This window comes from Lytechinus pictus, chromosome 11, assembly GCF_037042905.1.
Source record: "Lytechinus pictus isolate F3 Inbred chromosome 11, Lp3.0, whole genome shotgun sequence".
NCBI lineage: Eukaryota > Metazoa > Echinodermata > Echinoidea > Temnopleuroida > Toxopneustidae > Lytechinus > Lytechinus pictus.
In genome coordinates, this window is record NC_087255.1 from 4,505,175 (window position 1) to 4,531,490 (window position 26,316).

General features: G+C 36.1%; 1 protein-coding gene across 1 annotated transcript; it reads left to right on the plus strand.

The window, feature by feature from the left end:
* The first annotated feature begins 3,765 nt into the window (after positions 1–3,765).
* On the plus strand, positions 3,766–19,019 carry LOC129271308 (secretory phospholipase A2 receptor-like). Its single transcript, XM_064106557.1, has 7 exons — positions 3,766–4,071; positions 6,195–6,554; positions 8,051–8,428; positions 9,232–9,594; positions 13,842–13,950; positions 14,041–14,147; positions 18,571–19,019. The coding sequence occupies exons 1-7, from the start codon at positions 3,801–3,803 to the stop codon at positions 18,813–18,815; spliced, it is 1,833 nt and encodes a 610-aa protein (XP_063962627.1). The 5' UTR covers positions 3,766–3,800; the 3' UTR covers positions 18,816–19,019.
* The last annotated feature ends 7,297 nt before the right edge of the window (positions 19,020–26,316 follow it).

The window sequence follows — 26,316 nt, forward strand, 5'->3', positions numbered from 1 at the left end:
AAAGAAATGAGCAGATTGTAGTCTTATGTCTGATCTATATTTCACTGAAGATAAATTATTATAAATGATTTCCTTTCAAAAATGATTTTATACAAACTGTGATTTACAATATTTTTGGAAGTATGCTTGTTTCTTTTTCAAAAACAATATCCGATTTAATTTGGGACTGTAAATTCAGATAATTGAAACAAATCTGAGTGCTTAGTATATGCTAGTATAATGGTAGTTTTTCAATGAAATGATGGGCAAAAATTACCAAACAAAATGTATCAGTTAATACAAGGATGGAATCAATTTTTGCCCAAACATTGCCCAAATCTTGTGATTCAAAATTTATTGTTGCACCTTTCTGGAGATTCCTTGACTTTAGTATATCATGTACATATTTGTTGTGGAATTTTGCACTTACATGGAAACTTATCGTTCCAAACCAAATTATCACGTAGAGCCGTTTAAATATATTTTTCAAAAGCTGCTGACACTTTGTCCTTTAATCTATCTTTGCAGGCAAGAAATATAAATAAATAACGTTTCTGGTGAGGAAAGAATGCGATAAAATAATTTTCAGACTAGACATAAATTTCTGCCAAGTCGATTTTCAGACACAAATAAAATTCTAAGATATAATTCAGTTGTAGGATCCTTCCCTCTCCCGTTAAACTTTTGGACACATGCTATACATGAGCATGGTAGAAATAGAGGACATGTGAAGAATATTACACTATAGGGCACACACGAGTAATTCAGTTAAAAGCCTTAAAAGGTACCATGTCCAACGATTCTATTATAATGAAACAATTATCACCCAGACGAGGGGAATGTCTATTTGACTTTGAATAAAATCATGAATCTTGTTTTTCTCGTCGGAAAAAGATCATCAAATATTCATCACGACATACATTTACGTATTAATTATTGACGAACCTTGCCACCCGGCTTTGTCATCGATGCATGATGAGAACCATTTTCCCCTCCAAAGTAATGACTGTAATTGAGATCACATCACTACCCAACATACTTTGAAAATGGGCAGTTTGTCAATTTCTCTGCAACCTGGATTGTATTAATGTCGATATGCTCATGGTAAGCTTAGATGGTGCTTTCAAATATTGTGTAACTGGTGTGTGAGATTTATGGTGTGTATGGATCCCTGGATGTGTGAGGGTGTGTGTTTGTGAGTGAGAGAGAGAAAGAAAGGCTTTTTATGTGTGTGTATGGGAGAGGGAGAGGGTGAGTGTGTGTGCGTGTGTGGTGGGCAAGTGTGTGTGTTTGTTATGTGTGTGAAAGAGAGGATATGTAGTTGTGAAATAGAATGTCTGTGCATAAGGGTTTGCATGCTTATGTGAGCCTGTGAGGGTGCACTTACCCATCGTCATGGTAGAAAATGACGACACACGCACATATATTTCACATTCAGATCGAGGACACTGCATGCACACCAACGAGGACGTCTTTGGCACGCCGACCCATTGCACAGTTGCAAATTCCACGTATCAGGGAACCGTTCCAGCAACATTTTCGTCTTTCAAAATGTCAGTTCTGATAACTTTCCGTGATTATGATTGGCTGATTCTGCATTGCCATAGTAACTGTCGGATAAAACGCTCCCCCAAACGATGTGAGATGTCCTCGCTAATAAATTTTTCGACATTTTCCTGAAAAAGTCCTCAATTTTCAACCTTAAACGTGCAAATTTGCGTATGTGGGCGTGTGTATACATGTAACAGAGACTGGCTTGAGTCAGTTCGTAGAATCAAAGGGGGTTGAGCCGGTTCGTAAGAAATTCAAATATGCTATTATTCTTTAAATAGCAGGGGCCGCGGAACGGTTTTCAAAGTGGGGGGGGGGGGGGGCTGAGCCAAAAGTGGGGGGGCTGACCATGCTAAAAATCACAATCATATGGTAATTTTTAAGTTTTTGTACACGGTTTTGGAAAAAAGTGGGGGGGCTGAAGCCCCCCCCCCCCCAGCCCCCCGGTTCCGCGGCCCCTGAATGGTACGAATTTTGATCTGAAATTTGGCAAATCATTAGAGTTTATTACGGACTTTATGACGGACAAAAAAAATGATAATACATTTCAAAAATTAGGTTTGAGCCGGTTCGTAAAATCACTGACGAACTGCATATGTTCTACATCTTTTCTCAAAGCTTCACATGAAACTGTATTTTGAATAGATAGTCCCCGTCGGTTAGTTTGTTTAAATTGTAACAGGGCCTTCTGTTCCCCACCTTCTAGTATTTTAATATTTGTTTTTTCCCTTACAGATGGACTTTTCTTTGCACATTCTGGCTGCCTTTTTCGTGCTTAATACAGAAATATACCCCACTATCGGAAAAGGTTTGTAAATTAAAATATTCTTAGTTGTAATTCTTTGCAAATTGGTTAAAAAGGCAAATCGTAAGAGAGATGAAAGGTAAATTTATGCATCACTGAAGGAAATCCGCTGTTGAAATGTTTGTGGGTGATTAAGGCGTTGATTAATATCAACTCATAATTAAAATAGAATCATTCCCTTGGGTTTTTTATACTGTTCAGAGGTAATGGGGGAATGAAGTGTATTCCACATTTTTTTGCTATTAAAATGTGTAATCGGTGGAATAGAATCATTGCTTTAGTGTTGTTCTGAGTCAAAATGTTAACAGAAATTATAAAACGTTGGGGTCCTAGAATGTAACCCTCGGTTACACCAATACTCGGTGATTTCACATTTGCTCTATGATGTTCGTCCTTCGCTAGCGAAGCTTAGACGACCACAACTTAAAAAAAATTCTTGTGGGTACGAACTACGAAGATGGCTAAATGCATGTAGACCATTCTTCGCCCGTAGAAGTCTGTTGCAGTGTGGGCAAGCAAAGGGCGGCAGTGGGGCAGGCAAAACGGTGGTGCTTGCAGCTCTTTCCTTTAGACACCAGTGTTTTTGTTCTTGCTTGTCCACACGTCTTGAGTGGTAGCCCGACACACCAGGGGCCCGTCTTACAAAGAGTTACGAGTGATCCAATCGATTGTAACTCTATGGAAATCCATCAGTGTCATATTTTTTTCAAATGAAATTTGAAAAATGTCCTTTTTAAACCAAGGAGAACACACCAAATTGTCAAGAAATCAATGAATTTATGGATATACATTCACATCTAGAATTTTTTTTGAACAAGCATGCATTTTATATGTTGACTTTGCTGGCTTTCCATAGTTGCGATTGATCGGATCAATCGCAACGCTTTGTAAGACGGGCCCCTGACCTAAATTTTATTTGCTCTATAAATTGTGTATCTTATAACTGTGTTTGGATTTGTACATAATGGATGCGTCTTGTCTTTCATCTATTGGGAGTTATAAATGTGTATTTCTACCACTTAAATGTGTTTCTTATAAATCGAAATGTAGATATGAATTTAATCGAATAAGGTGTATCCGAGAATATAACACATGGGTACCCTTATCCCATCATTTCCCAATTGCTCTATAAAGTTTGTTGGTGTGTTAAGCCGGGATGTTAAGCTCCTAATATCATTGTTTTAATTGAAAATGCTAGTGTGTACGAGGCTACCAAGCATTTCTATGTACACGTATCATGTTTTTTTTTGTAAAGAATGTTGCAAGCCTACTCCCAGAATCCTGAAGGGGTAATGAAAAGTCCAACAAAATCTGAAATCTAAATCTATAAAATTAACATATTTGCGCAATGGTTCATCTTGTAGGATGTACAATGGAACGGGTACAATTCAACGGTTCCTGGTACCATTTCTCCCAACACCAATCCAACTTCGAAACAGCTAGGGCATCCTGTCAGAATGTGGGTATGCACCTCGTAACGATCGGATCCCAGGCAGAACAGGACTTCCTGACCTCAAGCATACCTGTGAACAACTCCGAGTTCTGGATCGGTCTTGCCAGTGTGACCTGGCAGGACGGTTCACACCTAATGTCCCATAAATTCCAAGGATATTCTTATGATTGGGACAATGAAGGAACGTTCTTTGTAATGCATATACCGGCAATACCAACCGAGTGGTTTGACGATGTCATCATAGATAATCACAAGCACATTTGTATATGTGAAAAGGAAGGTGGTAAGTAGAGGCTGTAGAGCTGAACTTGGACTCAGACTTAATCTAAATTTCGGGGTTATTAGCTCAACCCTATAATTTAGTCCCTGGATATTTTGATTCTTGTCACTCGGGTGGCCTCCCTTAAGATTGCAACGAAAAATTCGCTAGATTGTTAACAAAAATTACATAATCTACTATCTACGCAGTTTAATACATAGGTAGTTTGCACTAAAATCATATATTATATTTTATATGATTTAAAAATGCTTATATATACAGTGCGTATCAAAAAAAGTTTACACTTTGAAAAAATCCTGTAATATTATACATTTGTTATATCTTGAAGATTTTTCCACATTTTAACATTGGTACAGATCCATTAAAGCAAATGACGATATCACTGTAGAAAAATATTTCCGCTTGAGTGAGCACCACTTACTTTTGAAAATTTAGTGAAAAATTATTTGCGCAGAACTTTGAAATAGTTATGCAAATAAAAGTAGACCTTAATCATGAAGAAAACGTGGAATTTAGCTAGTAAAATTGATTTGAAAATATTTTTTACCTTTTTAACTTGTTTCCTTGCCCAAAACACTTCGAAGAGTGCATTGCGCCCCACCCCACTTCCCCACACACCGAGGCCATCGAGACGATATTTGCTTTACACTGAGCTGTGATTTACATGAAATGGCTTAGGCTTGATTTTCATTTTGTTAATCATTGTCAAGCTTGGGAAAAGTGTGGAGAAACAAGTATTAAATGACATGTAAAACCACTTTAAATGATAAAAACTCAGTGAAAAAATGCTGGAGATGTCTGATATAAACTTTTGTTCAGATTCAGTTATGTCCTCAGATCCAGCTGGCACAAAAAGGGTAAATGTTGTGCTTACTAAATGTTGAAATTTCAATTTGGGTGGCAAAATTGTTACAAAATGCTTGAATGTATCCGTTTTATTTCACTTGACTAAAAGTGCAATGGAAATGTATGAGAAATGTTTTGCAGGGTAAGTTTTTGATTTCACCCTTTCCCCTTGACACAGCGTGAAAACGAGCATTTCTGCGCAAACAGATCTCTGCGAGCTTTACAAAAATGGACAGTGCTCACTCAAGTGTAACATTCTGTCAAAACTTTTACTTTCATTGGATAGATGAGACCCAAACCCAAGATTATATGTGAAAAAATTACCCACATGTTGTATATTTTTGAATTCCCAGGGCTTTTTCAAAGTGTAAATTTTTTTTTGATACGCACTGTATATTAATAAAATCATACTTTGTGCTTTAATTCACTAAATAAAGCTCATATGATGCTAATTTCTCGTGAAAATATTCTCTATAGCTTTCCTAAGAGATTTAAATGATAAAAAATCCCGCCGAACCAAGATCGATTTTTTATGTTTTTTAATTACTTTTTATATCATGCATTTCTTTGTTATTTTGATGTTATTTTCAATATTTTTATTGTTTCCTCGATAAAATCCCTCGGCTACATTATTTCAGTCATTAATAGCATCAAAATATAAGCTGTTTCACACACCTTTTTTTTAAGGTTTCGATGCAAAGTAAATTGGCAATACTACCATTGTATTGTACAACCAAAGTTAAATAAATTGAATTGCGTAGGAAATGCGCTAATGTACATTATATGATCTACAGTAGATAGGAACATAGAGATATATTACTCGTTATAGGCCCTACTATTATTAGCATCATATTACTGAAAAAATAACGAATCTTATTGCTTTTCATGAAAACCTTAAAAAAATCCCCTAAAATGCATAAAAAATCCCCAAACCTATTTTAATCCCCAAATAATTTTTTCCATCCCCGAAAATCCCAAATCCCAAAATTTTCAAAATTTGGGGATGGAAACCCCCAAATGGCAACACAGAATGTAATTTTATCGCAAAAAAATATAGAGGGGGGCATTATGACCATTATGCCCCCCAGAGTATTAGGATTAAAAATGCGCTTCAAGAATGTAGAACGTACAGACACAGCGGCGTTGTTCTTGTATCTTAAAATATATGAAAATGATGATGTGGTTGTTTCTTTGTGGGTTATGAAACAAGAGAAAACCGGGACACGCAGATCAATATTGTTATGAAATTATCATCAGTTTTATTACTATTTTTTCTTCAGCCTGTGACGCGGAACATGTTGAATTTGGAGGGTCTTGCTACCTCTTCACCGGAAATTTTTCAACTTTCAACGAGTGCAAGACAACGTGCGAGAGCCTCGGGATGCACCTGGTTTACTTAGGTTCCAAAGAAGAACAAGACTTTCTGGATATCAACCAACCACCACAGGAAGGCTCATGGATCGGACTCGGTCCCGTGACCTGGCTCGATGATTCCACCCTGACCTATGCAAATTTCGGGACGACCCCTTCGACATTCGATGACGATGGAGAGGTTTTCGTGATGAATGCGTCGTCTTCCTTCCAGTGGTTCGATGATGACGGTTCCAACCTTCACCTGGGTATTTGCGAATATTACGGAGGTGCGATCCTGTGTAGATGATTGTTGGAATCGTTCATATCCAGAAAAAAATAAATAAAAAAAAAAAGATCAAAGTATCAAATGTGGGATCAAATGACCCTTATTTTAAAACAGTTCATGATGCAGATTGATTGGAATTCAAGTCTATAATTTGACTATGAACGTCCAAACGACAGTTTTCCTTATATATAGTTTCCCTTTATTTGGTCCTACATCGCAGTTAAGAAAGTGTAAATAAGATTTACTATGATTTGACCATAAATATAGTATAAAATGAAACGTTGGCTCTTACAAGACTGACACAGGCCTTAACTCTATCTAGGCCGGGGGGAGGGGGCTCGGCCCCTCCCCCCCCCCCCCCTCGACGATTCGCGCAATATTTTCGCTGCGCAAAATTTCTTTTTACCGCGCCGCTCGCTGACTTTTCTTTCAAGTCTTGCGTATTTGTTTAGACCAATTTTTGGACGCCCGGGTACGCGGTTCCAAAATTACGCAACATTTTGTAAGCGCATGTAGGGCAAAAAATGCTCAATAACATGATTTCATGTAGGCCTACAAAGTCAATGTAAATTGTGTTTTCAACCAAAAATCATAAATGTATGATTATTTTTAGTTTTGCTGGTATAAATGTATTTATTTTATGCTACTTATGATCTCAAAAGAGTCCTCGATGACGTTCATTTGAAAAAAAGAAAAACAAAAGGTCAAAAACAAAGAAATACATAAGAAATTCCAAAAAGCAATATAATACATAAGAAATTGATCTGATATCGCAATTTTTCACGTACATTTGCTAAGAACACCATAAAGAGTTTCTATACCATAAATAGAACATTTGGAGCTTTATTTAGGGAGTTAAAAGAAAAACTAATTTTGCATACTATATTTACTCATAAATTAGCATAATCACTGAGCAATTTGCATGAAATAAATTACTATAAATTTTGTAGATTATGTCCCAGACAACCTGCGTGCCAATTTTCGGCGACCGAGATCTCAAGCCCCCCCCCCCCCCATACACTGTAAAAAATGAAGTGCTAATTTAGCACTTACAGTGCTTGTATAGTGACTGCACTACGAGTGCTGATTTTCTAGTTTAAATTTAAACTAGAAAATCAGCATTCGTAGTGCAGTCACAATACAAGTACTGTAAGCGCTAAATTAGCACTTAATGTGTTACAGTGAATGATTTCCCGATGTACCCCGGCCTAGATAGGGTTAAAGATAGATCAATGTGAATTTCATCCCCTATAACGTTTGTTATCAAGTCTCCGTCAAGTCCACAGCTTCCCTTCATATCGAATATATTCCATGATTTATATTCCTATCGAATTTGGTACTTAATGCTTTTTGAAAATGGGATTGCGTTCTTAATAGATGTTTTATGAATTGAAAATCCGAGAACATTAAGTACATGGTGACATACCATTGAAGTAGATAAACAGGTAGCCTAATTAATCTCTTAATTTCTACCATTTTCCGCTCTTTATTTTCCAGATTGTACTCCCACTTATTTTGGGTCTTGCTATTCTATTCATGTAATTACCAGCAATTTTTCGACGACGAGATCAGCTTGCGAGAACCACGGAATGCATCTCGTCTCGATAGGCTCCGCGGGAGAACAAAACTTTTTGGCGGACTTTGTGTTCTCGTTTACTCTCGATAGCAGCATCGATTACTGGATTGGATTAAAGAGTTTTAAATGGGACGATGGTTCACGAATGACATTTAACAGTTTCAAAGGGTATTCATATGATTTTAACGAGATGGGGATGTGCTTTACCATGCGTACATGGGATCTGCCCCAATGGTTTGACATAACAACTGACCCTTCGGCAGAAGAATATTACATGTACATATGTGAAACAGAAGAGGGTAAGTGCTGATCAACATCACACGTTGCTAAAAAGCTGAAACAGCCTCTCAACTATTGAGAATCATAAAGAATTCCTCATTAAATTTCATTGTAAAATAATACCAAATGATTGGCGGCTAGATCATTCTGCAAAGAATTATTGAATAGGCGATAGCCTAGGCCTATGAATTACTTGCATTCGTGTGCGTCTGGGTGTGTGTGGGTGGGTGGTGTGTGTGTGTGTTTGGTGCTTAGGTATTTATAATTTTTTAGTGTTTGAGAATGTCGGTGCGTTTTGGGGTCATCAGGAGTGCAGCTTCAGAAGTGTGTGGGTGTGTGTGCAATAGCTTAATTCAATCTAATTGCTTAAATTCTCTATACTTGATCAAAATCATCTATTTCGATAAAAAAATTCGAAACTTTCTCGAAAATTAGAAATGGATAAGAATGATTAACAATAAATAATACATTGCTATGCTGTAAAAAACTAACACAATTGCGTATACGGCTAACGTCTTAGTATGATAAAGAAACTTTACCTCTGTATTCCCGGCTATATCAGAGCATGGACCTACTAGTAGGTCCATGCTCAGAGTAGTAGGTCCATGGTCAGAGTTTTTTTTTTTTGGTTAGGCATTCTTGACGACGTTGGACACAGATGAGATAAAAGAGACAAAGAGGTAATGCATTGCAGTTCCAAAAAAGTTGATTTCTAATTATTCTTCAAATTTTCGACGCAAACCTAACGTCTTCGTGATATATATATCATATATGTTTATATTATATCAAATGACATTCACTTTATTGTTTTCTACAACTTCAGTACCTTGCCATTCACTTCAAGTCGAACACAATGGATCCTGTTATTTCTTCTCCCAAAACACATCGACTTACCCTGCATCCAAATCATTCTGTGAGGCACTTGATATGCATTTAGTTTACATTGGGTCCAAAGAAGAGAGCGACTTCCTGGAGTCTAACGGCCCATTGGGCTGGAACCTATGGATAGGATTAAGTGCCGTGACTTGGCTTGATAATTCCACCCTCACCTTCGCACACTTTGGCACCACCGCCTCGGCGTTTGATGATGGTGGAATCTCTTTCGTCATGAAATCGTCATCTTCTTTCCAATGGTTTGATGATGACAGCCGTAGCCAGCATTACTACATTTGTGAGCAGGAAGTTGGTGAGTTGACCGGGCTGTTGTGGAACTGACCGAGAGATCTTTATATAACACTATGCTTGAAGGAAAATTTCACCCTGACAAAAAGTTTATTGTAAAAATAGCGGAAAGAATAATACACATATATTGGCGAAGGTTTGAGGAAAATCCATCAAAGAAGTTATTAGGATTTTATTAATTCATTTGTGACGTCATATGCGAGCAGCTTTCCTACATATCGTATGGTAAAAATCAATGAAATGTCATTTTGTTTTTAAAAAATCAAAAGGGTTTTTAACGTACCTTTAGTATATCAATACGCAAATGACTTGCGCTCCTAAAAACAAGATAAAAAATAAGTCATCACGAACCATTAAAAAAGATAAATTTATGTATTTTATATTGCATAACATATGGGGCAGCCAGGGCTGTCGCTAAGGGGGGGGGGGGGGGGTGGGGTGCAACACCCCCACCCCCCTACTCTGGATATCGTCGGGAAATCTCTGCGGCTGACAAAAAGTTTATTGTAAAAATAGCGGAAAGAATAATACACATATATTGGCGAAGGTTTGAGGAAAATCCATCAAAGAAGTTATTAGGATTTTATTAATTCATTTGTGACGTCATATGCGAGCAGCTTTCCTACATATCGTATGGTAAAAATCAATGAAATGTCATTTTGTTTTTAAAAAATCAAAAGGGTTTTTAACGTACCTTTAGTATATCAATACGCAAATGACTTGCGCTCCTAAAAACAAGATAAAAAATAAGTCATCACGAACCATTAAAAAAGATGAATTTATGTATTTTATATTGCATAACATATGGGGCAGCCAGGGCTGTCGCTAAGGGGGGGGGGGTGGGGTGCAACACCCCCACCCCCCTACTCTGGATATCGTCGGGAAATCTCTGCGGCTGTCGGGGGGGGGGAAGAAAAGGGGAGAGGGGGGAATAGAAGGAAGGGGAACAAAGAAAATAAAATAAAAGATAAAGAAGGAAAGAGAAAAGGGGAAAAAGGGGACAGAGAAAGAGAGGGAGAGAGAAGGGCTGGGGTACGTTGGCGAGGTTTTAAGGTAAATGTGTCGGTGCAAATAGAAATGCGGGTTTGGGATGTTAACCATTTTGGAAAAAATGATTATTGTCTATTTTACAAGCGCAGGGGCTGTTAGATGACCTGTCGGGTCGCGCAGGATTGTTCAAATTGCTTCATGTACTGACAGTGATTATAATGTCCCGGTTGTATATAGGTCTAAATCGCCAAAAAAAATTCATCTCGCGCGTTTCGCGCTCGCATCCTTTATTATTTTAGTGAGATCCATACCATCTTCACAATTTTCTTACTAGCTGGACAGCGCTAAAAAAAGTTCCCTTTCGGGTCAGTAAATGAAAAAAAAAATCAAATTGTTTATTGAGATACACAGCTTGTTCTCTATTGCAAAACGTTTTACAACGTCCACCAGTTTTGATTTAGTCGGAATATAAAACATTTGTTGGGCCTGATACCCGTCGTTTTCATTAATTAGAAAAGAACAAAGAATCTCCCATTTTGAATTCTAGATCTAAAAGAATCAACCTACGCTACGCGCTAGAAATAATTGTTTATCGAGATACATATATCTTGATATTTGTATTAAAAGATTGCTTAGAATGTCCAGTTGTCAGGTCATATTATCAGTATATACCCATCCTGTTCAAGGTTAGATTGCTTCGAATGTCCTGTTTTTAGGTCGAAATAAGTCTATAAAAAATCAGCTCTTGCTCCGCGCTCTAAAACTGTGTTGTTTATTAAAAACGTGCTAAAAACTGTAAAGTTTTCAGGACGGAATCTCAAAAATTTCAGCTCGCGCTTCGCTCTCTCATCAATTGTTTAGTTGGATACCTATCCTGTTCAAGATTACAAAAAATACTTAAAATGTTCGTTTTCCCGTAGAAATATCAAAATTTTGGGCTCACATGAATTGTTTGATTGCATACCCATCTCTTATCTTTTCTTATTGATGAGATATGTATTCTATTCATATGATAGGCCCCCTATTCATTTCATCCCATGAGTCACTGCAATATTTCAAAATTTCGGCTCGCGTTCAGCTCCAGCATAAAAATGCCTAGTTGGATATGCATATTGTCCATGATTACAAAAGATGCTTTTCAATTCTTTAATTTAAGGCGACCGCACACCTTACGATTGGTCTGCGACCCGATTTCAGAATAAAATGTAGTAGAATTTGATGCTAATATTGAGACTTGGAATATCTAACTGTGTAATGTTCTAAATCATCGTACGAATACAATACCTGTATTCAAATCTGTAACTGTGCTATCATCCTTCTTAGAACAAAGCGAATTTAATATCTAGTCGTAATGACGTCATAGCAGTCGTACGATTGCCTACGATTTGAAACTAATTTGGCCTTTTCTCTAAAATAAAGGCTTGCAATCTTTCAAAATGGTTTTATTATTATTCTTTCAATTAATTTTAACCTCAAATAAAATGATATGTTCCATTCACTTTTTCAGAAAATGAACAAAATGCGAATTGTTCCAAAATCGGATCGCGAACAGTCGTAAGGTGTGCAGTGGCCTTTAGATAGTTATATACCCACCCTGTTCATGGTCACATTGCTTCGAATGTCCTATAATCTAAGTATAAAAAGTCAGCTCGCGTTTAGCGCTGTAATACCAAATTCTTATTAAAAATGGGCTTGAACTGTTTTAAGGTCTGAATACAAAATATTTTCAACTCGCGCTTCGCGCTTGCATTAAAGATATTACTTGATTTATATTTATTATATTTATGTTTGCGAAAAGTGGTTAACCTGTCCATTTTTCAATCAGAATCTAAAACTTTTTTTAGCTCGCGCTTCGCGCTTGCATTATTTGATTGGTGAGATATATATTCTATTTATGAGTAGTATGATGAGAAAAAGTGCTTAGAATTTTTAGGTCGGGAAATCAAAAATTCAGCTCGCGCTTGCATGAATTGCTATGCATATTATTCATGCAAGAAGCGCTTGAAGTGTCAATTTTTCTGAGAGGTCGAAAATCAAAATTTTCAGCTCGCATCAGTTGTTTGCTTGATATATCCATCTTATTCATACTTAGGTCGAAATATAAACATTTTCAGATCGCGTTTCGCGCTCTGAAAATGTCGCGTTTTGGATTGGTGAGATATGTATTCTATTCATGGATCATTGCGAACAGTCTGTAACCGGTCTTTTTGCAGGCCTGTATATTAAAAATTTCAGCTCGCGCTTCGCGCTCGCATGGACAGTTTAGTTGAATACGCATCTATTTCATGAAAAGCTGCTCAAAATATTAAATTTTTAGGTCTAAATATATTAATATCCAAAATATTTAGCTCGCGCTTTGCGTTCGCATGGTAATTTATTTGTTGTTTCTAAGAATGAAATTTTAATTATATAGGACTAACCTCTAAATTAAAAAATAAAATAATAAATTTTTGCGACGGGGAAAATGTGAATGAAAGTCATTTTCTGCCCCCTTCGATTGATGAAAGCTGGATCTGCTCCAGGATATAACGAAATAAAATGAGACTGAGAAGAATGGGGAACTCTCCCATGACTTATGGTCATGCTCATTGTCGTTGGTAATCGGTACCCATATTTGTTAGTAATCGGTACCCATATTTGTTGGTAATCAGGGCCTACCCCCCCCCCCCCCCCTCCCACTGGAAAAGGCCGAACAACTCTCCTGGGGGCAGCTGCTCGTTTATGACGTCACAGATAAAAAAAACTTGAAATTCTAATAACTTTCTTAATCTTTAATGAATTTTCCTCAAACCTTCACTAATTATGTTTTTTTTATAATATTTTCTGCAATTTTGACAGTTTTCGTCAGGGTGAACATCCCCTTTAAGTTACGCCCCACAGCAAAATTGTCGCTTTGGGCTAAATATTCTCATTTATTTACATTTCCATCTCAAAAGTTAATTTTTATAGACTTTGAATTAAATTCGTTTTGATAACAAGCATCACATGTATATCGATGAAAGCATTTCTCTCGATAGTCTAAAAAAATTTAAAATTGATAATGAAGCAATATAGCCATACCATTTGTTTTTTTCTCAGTTGAACGTCTTAAAAACTAAATACTGTTCCATCGCTAAAGTTAGGATAATCGTTATAATCTACAGATTGTGCCTAGCTTGTAACATCCGATAACATGAGATACATGAAGGAAGGGGAAATTTTAGTTTGAAGAATATAATCTTTATTATTCATTTAATGATTTAAATATGTCTACTGTTTTAGACGCAACCGAATCTACAACAATCGCTCCCTATACAAGTGAAAGTGATGATGAGGGAGAGGAATGCACCACTGCTGTTTCCATACCGTCAACTGATACAATATCAGCAACATCTACCACACCCCCTGCACAAGTTGTGCCTGCAACAACTGCAACATCTACCACACCCCCTGCACAAGTTGTGGCTACAATATCAGCAACATCTACCACACCCACTGCACAAGTTGTGCCTGCAATATCAGCAACATCTACCACACCCCCTGCACAAGTAGTGGCTGCAACAACTGTCTCCTCTGTTCCTAAGTCAGGTAAGCACTCTTGCGATTATCATGCCTAATGTTAATCTGAAGAATTGTCTTTGCGTTTGTTATTATCATTAATTATTATTGTCATTATTATTGCTATTAATATAGCGCACGTCTCCACCATGCTAGGTGCTCAAGGCGCTCCTATATTACCCCGGCTAAGCTAGTCTACCGATTCAGGTGCGCACAGCTTTTTGAGGAATTACTTCCTGCCGGTACCCATTTACCTCACCACAATGTGGATAAATTTCTTGCTGAAGGAAAACACGCCATGGTTTGGAATCGAACCCACGTCCTTCAGATTGAAAGACGAGAATCTCCAACACTAGACCACGACTCCCCCATTATCATCACTATTATCATCATCACTATGATTATTTTTATATTATTATTATCATTATCATCATTATTACTATAATTGATATAAGTAATAGTATTATAATGATTTAGTATTATTACCGATCTTGTTATCGTTACTAAAGCATTATCATCATCTTTCCATTCTTATTACTCCTATTATTCATACATTTATTCTAATTATGTTCATAAGAGGTTTCACTATTTCAGTATCATTATTGTATGTGTATGTAAACAAAAAATGTAAATGTAGGAAATAACATAGAAAAAATGTATACCGCACATGTTCAACGAATAATGATGTTTCCATAATATTGCGCAAAATAATTGGTATTTATTAATTTCGGGTGAAAGTCATCGACAGACTGTGTCATTCAATAGAAGCGTTGAATCATTCATCTTTACACTGTGTTATTGTGAGCGGAATTGAATACCAAGTTCTCCGCTCCAGACTCGCCGCGATAACAAAGGCGAGGATTTGGAAGAAGAAAAATGGTGTCTCTGAATTTTTTGACATTGATTTCATATCAAAGTGATTTCGGAACTTTGTAGAACATTTCAATCATGAGCTACATTATCTACGCGCTATAAAATGAGTGTAATTGTTCATGTTGGTGTGTAAAGTTTAATCTCATAGAATTATCAGGCATATGCTTCAAACGAAGAAAATATGTGCAACTGACCGGAATCACTAAATGATTTTCTCTACAGAACCATTTCATGATATGATATATATATCGACATTGCCATTCATTTCATAACTTCGTGTTCCTATATCTATCGGTCTGACTGAACTAAATTATATGCCAATCCTGCAAATAATTCAAGAATTGGGCCCATATCTTCCGAAAAGACTTAGTTAAAACGCCATCAGGGGCCCGTTGCAGAAAGAGTTGCGTTTAAACGCAAGTCAAAATATCAAGCGCAAGTCCCGAATAATGGTGCTTCATTGGCTGAAAATCAAGTTGCGCAAGATTTTTTTTAGTTGCGTTTGACGCAACTCTTTCTGCAACGGGCCCATCTTGAGCAAGTAAAAGGCCCTACAATGAATCAATGCAGGGATTGGTATTTATACATGAAAATAACACAATTCAGCGATACCATTTCATTAAATGGTAACATATTCAATTGCAAAAAGAGCGGGGAACTTGGAGCCAGATAATTTGAATTTGTTACATATCTTATAGCTTTCTTTTGAAGAACTTGTAGTTTACGTACATGAGTCCTATATGTATTCCCCCAAGCAATATTGCAATACATTAAATGTGGCACAATTAGAGCATTATATAAAGAAACCAATGTTTGTTGAGGTAAGAAATATCTTACTTTTGATATCACACCAACATTACGAGATACTTTAGAACACACATTATTAAGGTGATAATTCCATGACAAGTATTCATCAACTGTCACACCAAGAAATTGCACACTTGAGCTGAATTCAATTTGTCGACCACCAACTATTATTGGATCTATATTATCAAAGACCCTCTTTCCCTTTGTTCTAAATAAAACACATTTTGTTTTACTTGTATTCAGTAACAGCTTATTACAACAAAACCAGGCAAAAACATGAAAAATTTCAGTATTTACCTCCCGAATAAGACTTTGCAAGTTCTTATGAGAATGTAATAAACAGGTGTCATCAGCATATAAAGAATATGTAAGCAATTTGGAAGAATTAACAATATCATTAATATAAATTAGGAAAAGCAGCGGACCAAGAACCGATCCTTGCGGTACTCCAAATTTAATATTTCTATATTCTGAGCTGACACCATTGATAACTACAAATTGTGACCGGTTTTCTAGATAGCTTTTAAACCAGTTTAAAGCCATCCCACGAATGCCATAATATTCAAGTTTAATTAAGAGTATACTGTGATCAATGGTGTCAAAGGCTTTACTTAAATCAAGGAATGCACCAAGGCAAAATTTTCCATCATTCATAGCAGTGATAATCGTGTTAATCAAGTTTAATACACCCATGCTAGTAGAGCAATTTTTCCTGAAGCCAAATTGATGTGGTGTCATGATATCATAATGCAGCAAATAATCATTTAATCTTTTGTACATTATTTTCTCTAAGATCTTTGAGAAGATAGGCAACAAAGCAATTGGTCTATAATTTTCAATGCATTTACGATCACTCTTTTTGTAGACAGGAACGATTTTAGCTATTTTTAACTTAATGGGAACAATACCTTGAGATATTGACTTATTGAAAACATGACACAGTGGGTCAGCAATGACATGAATGCAACCTTTGATAACTTTAGGGGAAATGTCATCTGAACCACTTGATTTAGAAGCCTTCAATGATGACACTAACCTTGTGATTTCATAAACTGATGTTGGTCTCAGAAATAGAGATGATGCATAATTTTGCCTTGGCATGTAATCTTTGAAAGATGTTTGGGCTTCTGGAATTTCTTTACTGATATTTTCAGGCAAATTAATAAAATATTTATTAAAATACTCAACTTTCTGCAGATCTGTAGTGAGTAAATTTTCACCATGATACATTTCATCTGGTATAAGATCCCTTTTCCCTCTTCCAAGCAGCTCATTTATGTGAGTCCAAGTCTTCCTAATATCCTTCTGTGTATTTTTAAAAAAATGTTCGTAATAATCTTTTTTGCTTTTTCGAACTAGAATTGTCAACGCATTCTTATAAGCAAGATACTTCTTTTTATTTCTCTCATTTTTACATTTAATGTACGTACAGTATAATTTATATTTATGATTAATAGATTTTAAGAGACTCTTAGTAATCCATGGTTTTCTACATTTGCGTTTCTTATTCAGTTTAACGATGGGGAAATGAATATCATACACCCGAGAAAAGATAGACAAAAAATAATTATAAGACTCATCTGCATTTGTCAATGTGTAAAGAAATGACCAATCAAAAATAAAGAGATCTTGTCTAAAACTTTCTATCTTTTTATCTGTAATCAAACGCTTGTAGACCTCACTACTCGTTTTGACAGAGATAACAGCCGGCTCTTTATTGATGCTGAATATTGGCATATGATCAGACAAGTCTGAGCAGAAAATACCACTTTCAAAAGCATCTCGCACACAATTTGTGAATATATTATCTATGAGTGTTGAAGAAGAAGAAGTAATGCGTGTAGGTTTTGTAATAAGACTAAAAAAAGCCAAATGATGTAAAGAGATCAACAAAATATTTTACTCGATCATCAGAGTCATAATGCAACAAATTAGTATTAAAATCGCCCATAATATAAGTATTATTATTTTCGCGACTAAGAACTTGTAAGTCCTGTTCAAAGTAAAAAACAAATGACCTCACATCATTGTCAGGTGCTCGATATACACATCCAACAACAGTCTTAACATTATTTAAAACAAATTCTATGTATATACATTCGTAGCCCAAAGTTACTTTTGACAGATCATCGCGAATTGTATATTCAAAACCCTCTCTAATATAAAGAGCAACACCACCTCCTCTTTTATTTTGTCGACAAACTTAAACAAGAGAATATTCGGGGATATAAAATAAATTCACATCTGTAGATGGTTTGAACCAGGTCTCTGAAATCCCAATAATAGAAAAATTGTGTTTCACACTGGATAAGAAAACGACAAAATCTTCAAAGTTTCTAAATAGACTTCGTGAATTTACATGAAGGAGAGAAAGTTTGCTATTACCTTTAAAAAGAAAATCATTACAATTAATATAATTACACTCATTTTCTACAATCATAGCTTGGTCCTCTATATCATCATCCATGATGAAGAGATGTACATACTAAGTAGAATTTCAGGAGCCTTAAACATCTTGGAATATCAATTTGAAAAATATACATCAAATACCTAAACATGCTTAAGTACAGCTTGGGGTAGCCAATCAAAGAGACACGCACGTACACACCCAGACACAAACACACACAAAAAGAAACATACAGGAGCACCAACATATGTAATTAGATTTCGTGTATTCATTTATTTGTTGCTACTTTGGCAATTTGATTATAATCTCAATAAATACCACATTGTTTAATATCATTCATATCTTCCTCTTGTAACATTACAATAGGTCTTAAGCGATCCACATACTTTAAGACTCTGATTAGGGGTAAAGCCATCGTCAGTGACCACGTCAGCTTCTCCTTCACGGCTTCAAGGGTCATCGATTGCGGCCGCGGCTGCCTCGAAGACGGCTCCTGTTCATGTTTCACGTACATCGCCGAGGAGAGCATGTGCCTCCTTGCCAACAGTTGCCCAACATCATTCATATCTGATTACGAAAGACACCCTGGAGCTGTAACATATTCAACTTAAATCCAATCTTTGGTTGTTTTCTTTGCTTGTAAATTATCATGATTAAATGATCCTGAAAATTATTTTAGCAATCAAATTTGAGTGCTTTTCAATGACCCGTACGTACTCTGAAGCCCAGTTTAAATTAACGTTGGCCATGGCCTAACTCTGGCTAAAATATTATGGGAAGCCAAATAGTGTTAATTTTATCTCTGACTGGGTAAATCCTTGGACACATCCCAATTTTTTGTTTGGTATATGTATGTACATTCTTTTGAAAGTTATCATATTAATAAAATATTATTTTTATCTTTGTTTTTATGCGAATGAAGAAAAAACTGAACGGAATTATATTTTTTCTAATTATTATGAGGTAAGTTAAGCTATAATGGTAAAGCGAATTGATTAAGTTATTCCGTGATAGCTAAGAATGACACTTATGAGAGCATATCAAATGAGCTCATAAACTCATGAAAATGTGCTGTTTGAGATTTATGGCACAGTTGGCTTTTCATACTTAATCCTTTAGATCAGAGTTTAGATTAAATCCGAGTTCATAATATGGGCGTATGTCTCATGCTTCAGGTCAGATAGACTTCGGGTCCACTTTCGCGTTGAGATCTTTCCCATATTATGGAGCAATAGATTTGCAGAGATGTTCTGGAGACCCTTTTTTTTATGAACGCCATGATGTGGGAAATGCGTGTAGTTCAAATCTATTCTCTTGTATATTCCTTTGATCATGATTATGTATTACATTCTATTTTTTCGTTCATGTATATTATATATTCCTTTGGGTTATGATTATGCCTTTTTTTTCTAATTTCATACATATTATATATACCTGTGATCATGATCATGTATTATACTCTATTCTCTTGTCTCTTATAATATACCCTTGTTCATTATTATGAATTATGATTGATTTTCGTCTATTATACATTCCTTTCTTCATGATTATGTATCACATTGATTGATTTTATTTGGTTGGAGCATCCAAGAAAATTTAAAACATGGTTGTTGGTTACATTTTTGTGTCAAAAAATGATTCAAGTTCAGTTTTCATTTATTATCAAAGTAAGTGATATGATATGGAAAATTCAAGCATAAATACACTTTTAAAACAGAGAGTAAAATTTTACCCAATATTGGGTAGAAAGGAAACATGCATGTTTTCTAATTGGGTAATTTTTTCTCACAATATTGGGCAAAATGCATGTTTGAAGGGTAGATTTTGACGCAACATTGCATAAAATGTACAAAATATTTGATATCTTTTTACCCAACAAACACGCATGTTCCCTTGTTACCCAATATTGGGTAAACTTTTTTTAGAGTGTAAGTCGAAAGTATGTGAAATTATAATAGACATAGTAATTACTACTAATTTATTCGGATACAGAACGAGCCTGTTTGTATTTATTTTATTTTATGTTATTGTTATCGTGTCATGTTTTTTTTCACAAACCCTTAAAATTACAAAGCGTATGCAGTATGGAACCAACTTGAGAGTTCTTTTGAAATGTCACCTACGATGCAAAGTTTTAAATAAAATCTGAAATCTATGTTTGTTATCTGCAGATGAGGTGTAAATTAATTCCAAGGATATAAGCATATTTATATTCTAAAGAAACTATACTATGTATATCTCATTTCTAGATTATGGTCCTTGTCAATGTATCAATATTCAGCGGTCTTGTGAGCAATCAAAATGTAGTAAAAGAAGGAAATATGCATATAGAAATCATTGTTATCAGTGTTGACTGGTAATCATTCTCTCGCTTTTCATATTTGGTAAATTTTTTTCATTATAATTTATTGTTATTTCATTTTATGCCCTACCTTCAAAATCGAAATTTCACAAATTAATTGTGATGCAAATTGTCAAAGTTAATTAGCATATGAACATAATTCCCAAGGATACCAATATTTTTTGATAACATGTTTACATATAATTTGTGCCTGAACATAATTTATTACTGTATATCTTGTTCATTACTTGCCCAATATTTTCATTATTAATAGTATTTCTTGTTGTTTTGTTAACAGGGCCACATGGTGATATGTACCACTCTTTATAAATATCACAAACAAATGAATAAATAAATAAAATGCAGATTTAATTTTCAAAGGAGTGTCATCCGACACCCTCGGTTTTTATTGGTCGTTAGTTCACTGGTGTAGCTAGTTGTTAGGCGAGCAAAGACAAAATGGTGAAAGAACAAAAAAAGTATCTACTTTACATAACGGCCCCTCACCGCACCCTGCGAAATTCACAGCGATAACATAATTGTTTCCCGCATGGAGCAAATGAAATGTTTATGTGTATTAAAAGACCCATGATCAAATGATTCATTGTTATTCTTCTGGTAGTATTTGTAGCCAAATTATTATTCACATCCTCTTTGCTTACAAATTTGTATGTTTTCAAGTAACATGAGTAAGTATCAAAACCTGGCAAATACGTATTAATTTGTTGATTTCGACAAATTCAAACTAATCTTTGTTAAAATTGCAAATCGTACATTCCATATTTTTCAATAGAAAATGTATATGGTAAAAAGTGATCATTGAATAAAGCTGTATATGCTGTATAGCCAGTTTCCCTTGTTAAATCTTCAGATACCTGGAGAAGGCTAGTTGATGCAGGCCGAAAGCTTGCGATAAAAGTTTAATCATGAAAGCTACGGTGCTTCACCAGCATCATCTCCCGTATGCAAGTTAAAAGCACCCATGCAATGTTTAAGTCTTGGCTTTCACAATCATTATCACGAATGTTTATAAATCGCATACTTTCGTAACTCCGAAGCTTCGTAATTCCGAAGCTTCGTAATTCCGAAGGTTCGTATTTCCGAAGGTCCGTTATTCCGAAGGTTCGTAATTCCGCAGGTTCTTTAATCCGAAAACGAAATAAGGTTCGTAATTCCAAAGGTTCGTTAGTTCGAAAACGAAATGAGGTTCATAATTCCGAAGGTTCGTCAGTCCGAAAACGAAATGAGGTTCGTAATTCCGAAGGTTCGTCAATCCGAAAACGAAATGATGTTTGTAATTCCGAAAGCGAAATAAGGTTCGTTAATCCGAAAATTAAATAAGGTTCGTATTTCCGAAAATGAAATTAATTCATTTTGGTAACAAAAACGGTGTTGTCATTACAAGATAACACGATATTATGCAATAATATTAATAGTATACAAGTGCCCTTTTTGGCTTTGCCCCCCCCCCCCCCCATCCAAAAGGAAAATACGTTCCGCCGCCCCTGGTTGAAACATGCATCGTCTTCATGGCTAACTGCAAAAAGTCCTTAATATGTCCTTTTTAGATCAGGTCAGAGCTTATATTTCAAATGTCTGTTTGCGCTTCTTGCTCGCAGTTATTATCTAGTTACATAGGCATCTCGTTTTGAAGATTACAAACATATTGCCCATCATATTAAAAATTAAAAAATGTAGCTCGAGCATTATTTAAAAAGGGCTTATGGTGTTATTACATATTTATTTTATTTTATATAGGAATAAAGCTAATTATTGACTGTTAGGACTACCCTTTCAAAGAAACAAACAAAAATCAACTTTGAGCTGCCGATCAGGGAAATATGGGTGAAAAATAATTTCGCCCCCCCCCCCTATTAGCGAAAGTTGGATCCGCCGGGGGGGGGGGGCAGGGGGCACTTGTACCCCAAAAAGAAAAAAAACAGGGAAATGCTATTTTTCCAAAATGGGAAATTCCCCTTTTCACTTTTTCAAAAAAAAAAACCGTGCCGTTTTTCGAAATAAATACTCTTTTTAAAGTACTAGTATACATTTTAGATTAGTTTTCAGGCCTACACAATGGGACTTACCGTTGGGGGCCATGGACCCCAAAAAAGTTTCACAACAAAGAAAGGAGAAAATGGGGAAAAGAAAAAAACAGAGTGAAACATAATTTTCAAACAAAATTAAATTTTTATATATAAAAATTGTTCTTTTCAAAATGAATGGTGCCCTTTAAGCCATGGCCTCATAAAAAATAAGACTCATTACGCTACTGACCTATCGCGAAACTGAAAAAAAGATAAATCCCTCTCTGAAAATAAAACTTTTATTTAATCTGTGGTACAACAGGGCTTCCATACAAGTACTGATCATGTACCACAGAAAATACTACAGAACGTCTGTGATACAGTTTCAGTCATATTTCTGGGGTGGCTGCCTGATAAGTACCGTAGGAAATTTTGAAAGGACATCAGGAATTTTTAAATTTAAAGTATCACAGGGTTGCCATAGAATTTTAGAAATGCCTTTAAGGAGTACTGCAGGAAATTTTAAAATTTTCATGTACTACAGAAGTATGACAGAACTATCACAGAGTGATACCACAGAACGTCTGTCGTTATTCTTTATACCGTTATGTACAATCACACAGGTACAACAGAGTACCATTAATGTACTGCAGGAATGTTTGAAACTTTCATGTACCACAGAAATATGACAGAACTATCACAGAGTGATACCACAGAATGCCTGATGTCATTCTGTGGTACCGTCATGTACAACAGAAGTATCACACAGATACAACAGAGTACAATTAAGGTACTGCAGGCAATTTTGAAATTGTCATGTACCACAGAAGTATGACAGAACATCACATAGTGATACCACAGAACGCCTGTCGTCATTCTGTGGTACCGTCCCGTACAACAGAAGTATCACACAGATACAACAGAGTACAATTAAGGTACTGCAGGCAATTTTGAAATTGTCATGTACCACAGAAGTATGACAGAACATCACATAGTGATACCACAGAACGCCTGTCGTCATTCTGTGGTACCGTCCCGTACAACAGAAGTATCACACAGGTACAACAGAGTACCATTAAGGCACTGCAGGACATTTTCAAATTTTCAAGTACCACAGAAGTATGACAGAACTATCACAGAGTGATACCACAGGACGCCTGTCGTCATTCTGTGGTACCGTCATGTACAACAGAAGTATCACACAGGTACAACAGAGTACCACTAAAGTACTGCAGGAATTTTTTGTAAGGGCCTGTTGGACCTGGCACTGTCCCTGGCATCTCACTCGAGCTGGGTATATATACTGCAGACATGGTATCACAGAATGATGACTTAAATGCTGAGATGAACAAGTATCTGGTTTCATTAAATCTTGAAGTAGTGTGGAAAATGATCATCAACTTTGCACCTTTTATCATGTTCCAACCTGAAAATGGGCAACTGATATAACTTATCAACATTTCTCTTTTATCTGAAAGGGCAAATGAGAACAGAAATCAATAGAATCATTTTTTTTTCATCATCCTTCGGGTGGTTCATAATTAGGGCATTGTAGTGTGGAAAGAATGATCTTGTAAAAATCTATACTCATCTGCAAGGGTGGTCGGTCAAGGATATCTCTTCAGTTTTCTTACGCCACTTCTAACCATTTCTTTACACAGATCCTCAGCCTCGCAGAGATCAGTTGATGAAGAAGGTACAACATTGACTTTGATGGGAAACCCATCATAGTATCTTCAAGCAAAGCTTTGTCTGCATCATGGCATTATCCAGGATGATCGCTTCTCTCACTTTCTTCTGTCACTCAGACCTTGATCTTTTGGCATAGTTATTTCCCCTTGGGCTGTTGCCTGCAAGCACAATCCAGCAAGCCAACTTGTGATGGGAGCCTAGTCATGTCCAATCATATTGTATTTCGAATCTCCTGGAGCAAAGGATGCAAGAAGAAAGACGACTTTCTTTCATTAAGACTTTGTTGCCTTCTTTTGCTGGTCAGGTCCATTGCCTGTAATGATAATGACTGTATTCTTGTTTTTTTTTGTATCTTTCCAACCGTGTATGATAGGTAGAAGATCATCATAGTGATTGTAGGATTTTGAAAAACTTGTTTCACAAAAACAAATTTTATCATGGGACATCATGCCAGTGTTGCCTTGCCCTTTCCATCACAGATTCAATCAGTTCTTTCCCTTATTGGGGGAAATCATGGAATTTCTTTATTTTGGGTCTCGAGATTTTCTTGCTGCATTATGTGTCGCCAGGATTTCATGAGGTAACCAAAGTTTGATCAATTGCATACAGAAACATTGGTCACGTTCTTCGTCGTCTTTTCCACTTCTTGTCTTTTTGCAGAACTGTTGTGTACTTTCTTTTGTCAATGTCAATTTGATATGTTTGGGGCGATGTAAAGCTTTCCACAATTAATTTCATTCTCTGGAGGTTTCTCATTGATCAAGTGGACATATATATAGTTATACACACCTTCATATAATTGGATATCAACGATGTTATCATCATCCTTTTCTATGGCGATTGTCACTGTCAGTTCATTGAATGATATTCCATAATCTTTCTCGACTGTCGGGCAATCTCCTCCTGTCAATATAAGTTCCATAGGATATCTGCAGTAAAAACAAATTCCTAATATCTGAATATGCACCACTTCAATTACATCACATAGTATTAGCATGTTTTTACAGAGTTTTTGTATGCTTATCAAAGTTAATTTTATATAATGTGATCCTATTCAGCTTTCCACTACTCGTTTTATTCTCAGGTTTGTGTATGCAATTCCTTGCGTCTTTGCCTGTGCTGTCATGTGGAGAAGTGGTAATAGACTCATTGCTGAGAATGATTAGAATTTGTTTTCCGGTTTTGCTATTAATTAATAAACAACCTTTGATGTATATATCGAAAGCTTTCCTGTCACTGATTCTTCAGTGTTGTTTGAAGGAACCTCTTACATTATATCCTCAGAGGTGTACTACCAGCACATTCCCCAAGGGATTCTAGATCTAAGAGACAATGCAATCTTCTTGCTGTCTCTATTGATCCTGGAGTACTGTGCAATCGACTTTACTCCATGTCTTGACATGAAGGTATGCCAGATAATTCAACAGGAGGCCCCACTGCTCTGCTGTGTACAAGTGGGCTTTCTTTTGGTGGATTCCCACAGTAAACTACTACATGACTATTTTTTCAGGAGTCCTGCATGTGTAATGCTGTCGGTACAAAAGTTGCACTCTAAACATGGCTATACTGATATTCTTATAAATATACAAAAAAATCCAGTACTTGCTATATATTCAAGATTTACTCTGCTTCTTCAAATGTGTCTGTATCCCCCCTGCAAATAATTGAAAAAAATATGATATACTATAATATAAACATGTCACTTAAACTTTTGACATTTTCTTCTGATTAATTTTTTTTTGGAGGTATTTATGATGAAAAACCACCAGTTGGGTGAGCACCCACTTTCGCATGGCATTGGACCCGCTGAGACCACGGCGCGCCGTGGTCTCAGCGGGTGGACAGCTGCATCCACAGCATCCCTACGACTGAGAGCATGCATGTAGGTTTGTCAAGAAGCCAGCTATCAGGGGTGAAACACCTAACTTGGTGGCTCTTGCTTGGAGGCCCAATAGGCCACCATGAGACAGAGAGACAAGTGTTCTGCTACTCATCCTGAAGGTCTGCTCTCTCTTCCTTGACAAATGTGATATCATTGAAATGTATGCCTAT

Coding starts and splice junctions, on each gene's coding strand:
- LOC129271308 (XM_064106557.1), top strand. CDS start 3,801: ATGCACCTCGTAACGATCGGATCCCAGGCAGAACAGGACTTCCTGACC. Junction 6,555..8,050: donor TATTTGCGAATATTACGGAG/GTGCGATCCTGT, acceptor TTTATTTTCCAG/ATTGTACTCCCACTTATTTT. Junction 14,148..18,570: donor CTCCTCTGTTCCTAAGTCAG/GTAAGCACTCTT, acceptor ACATTACAATAG/GTCTTAAGCGATCCACATAC.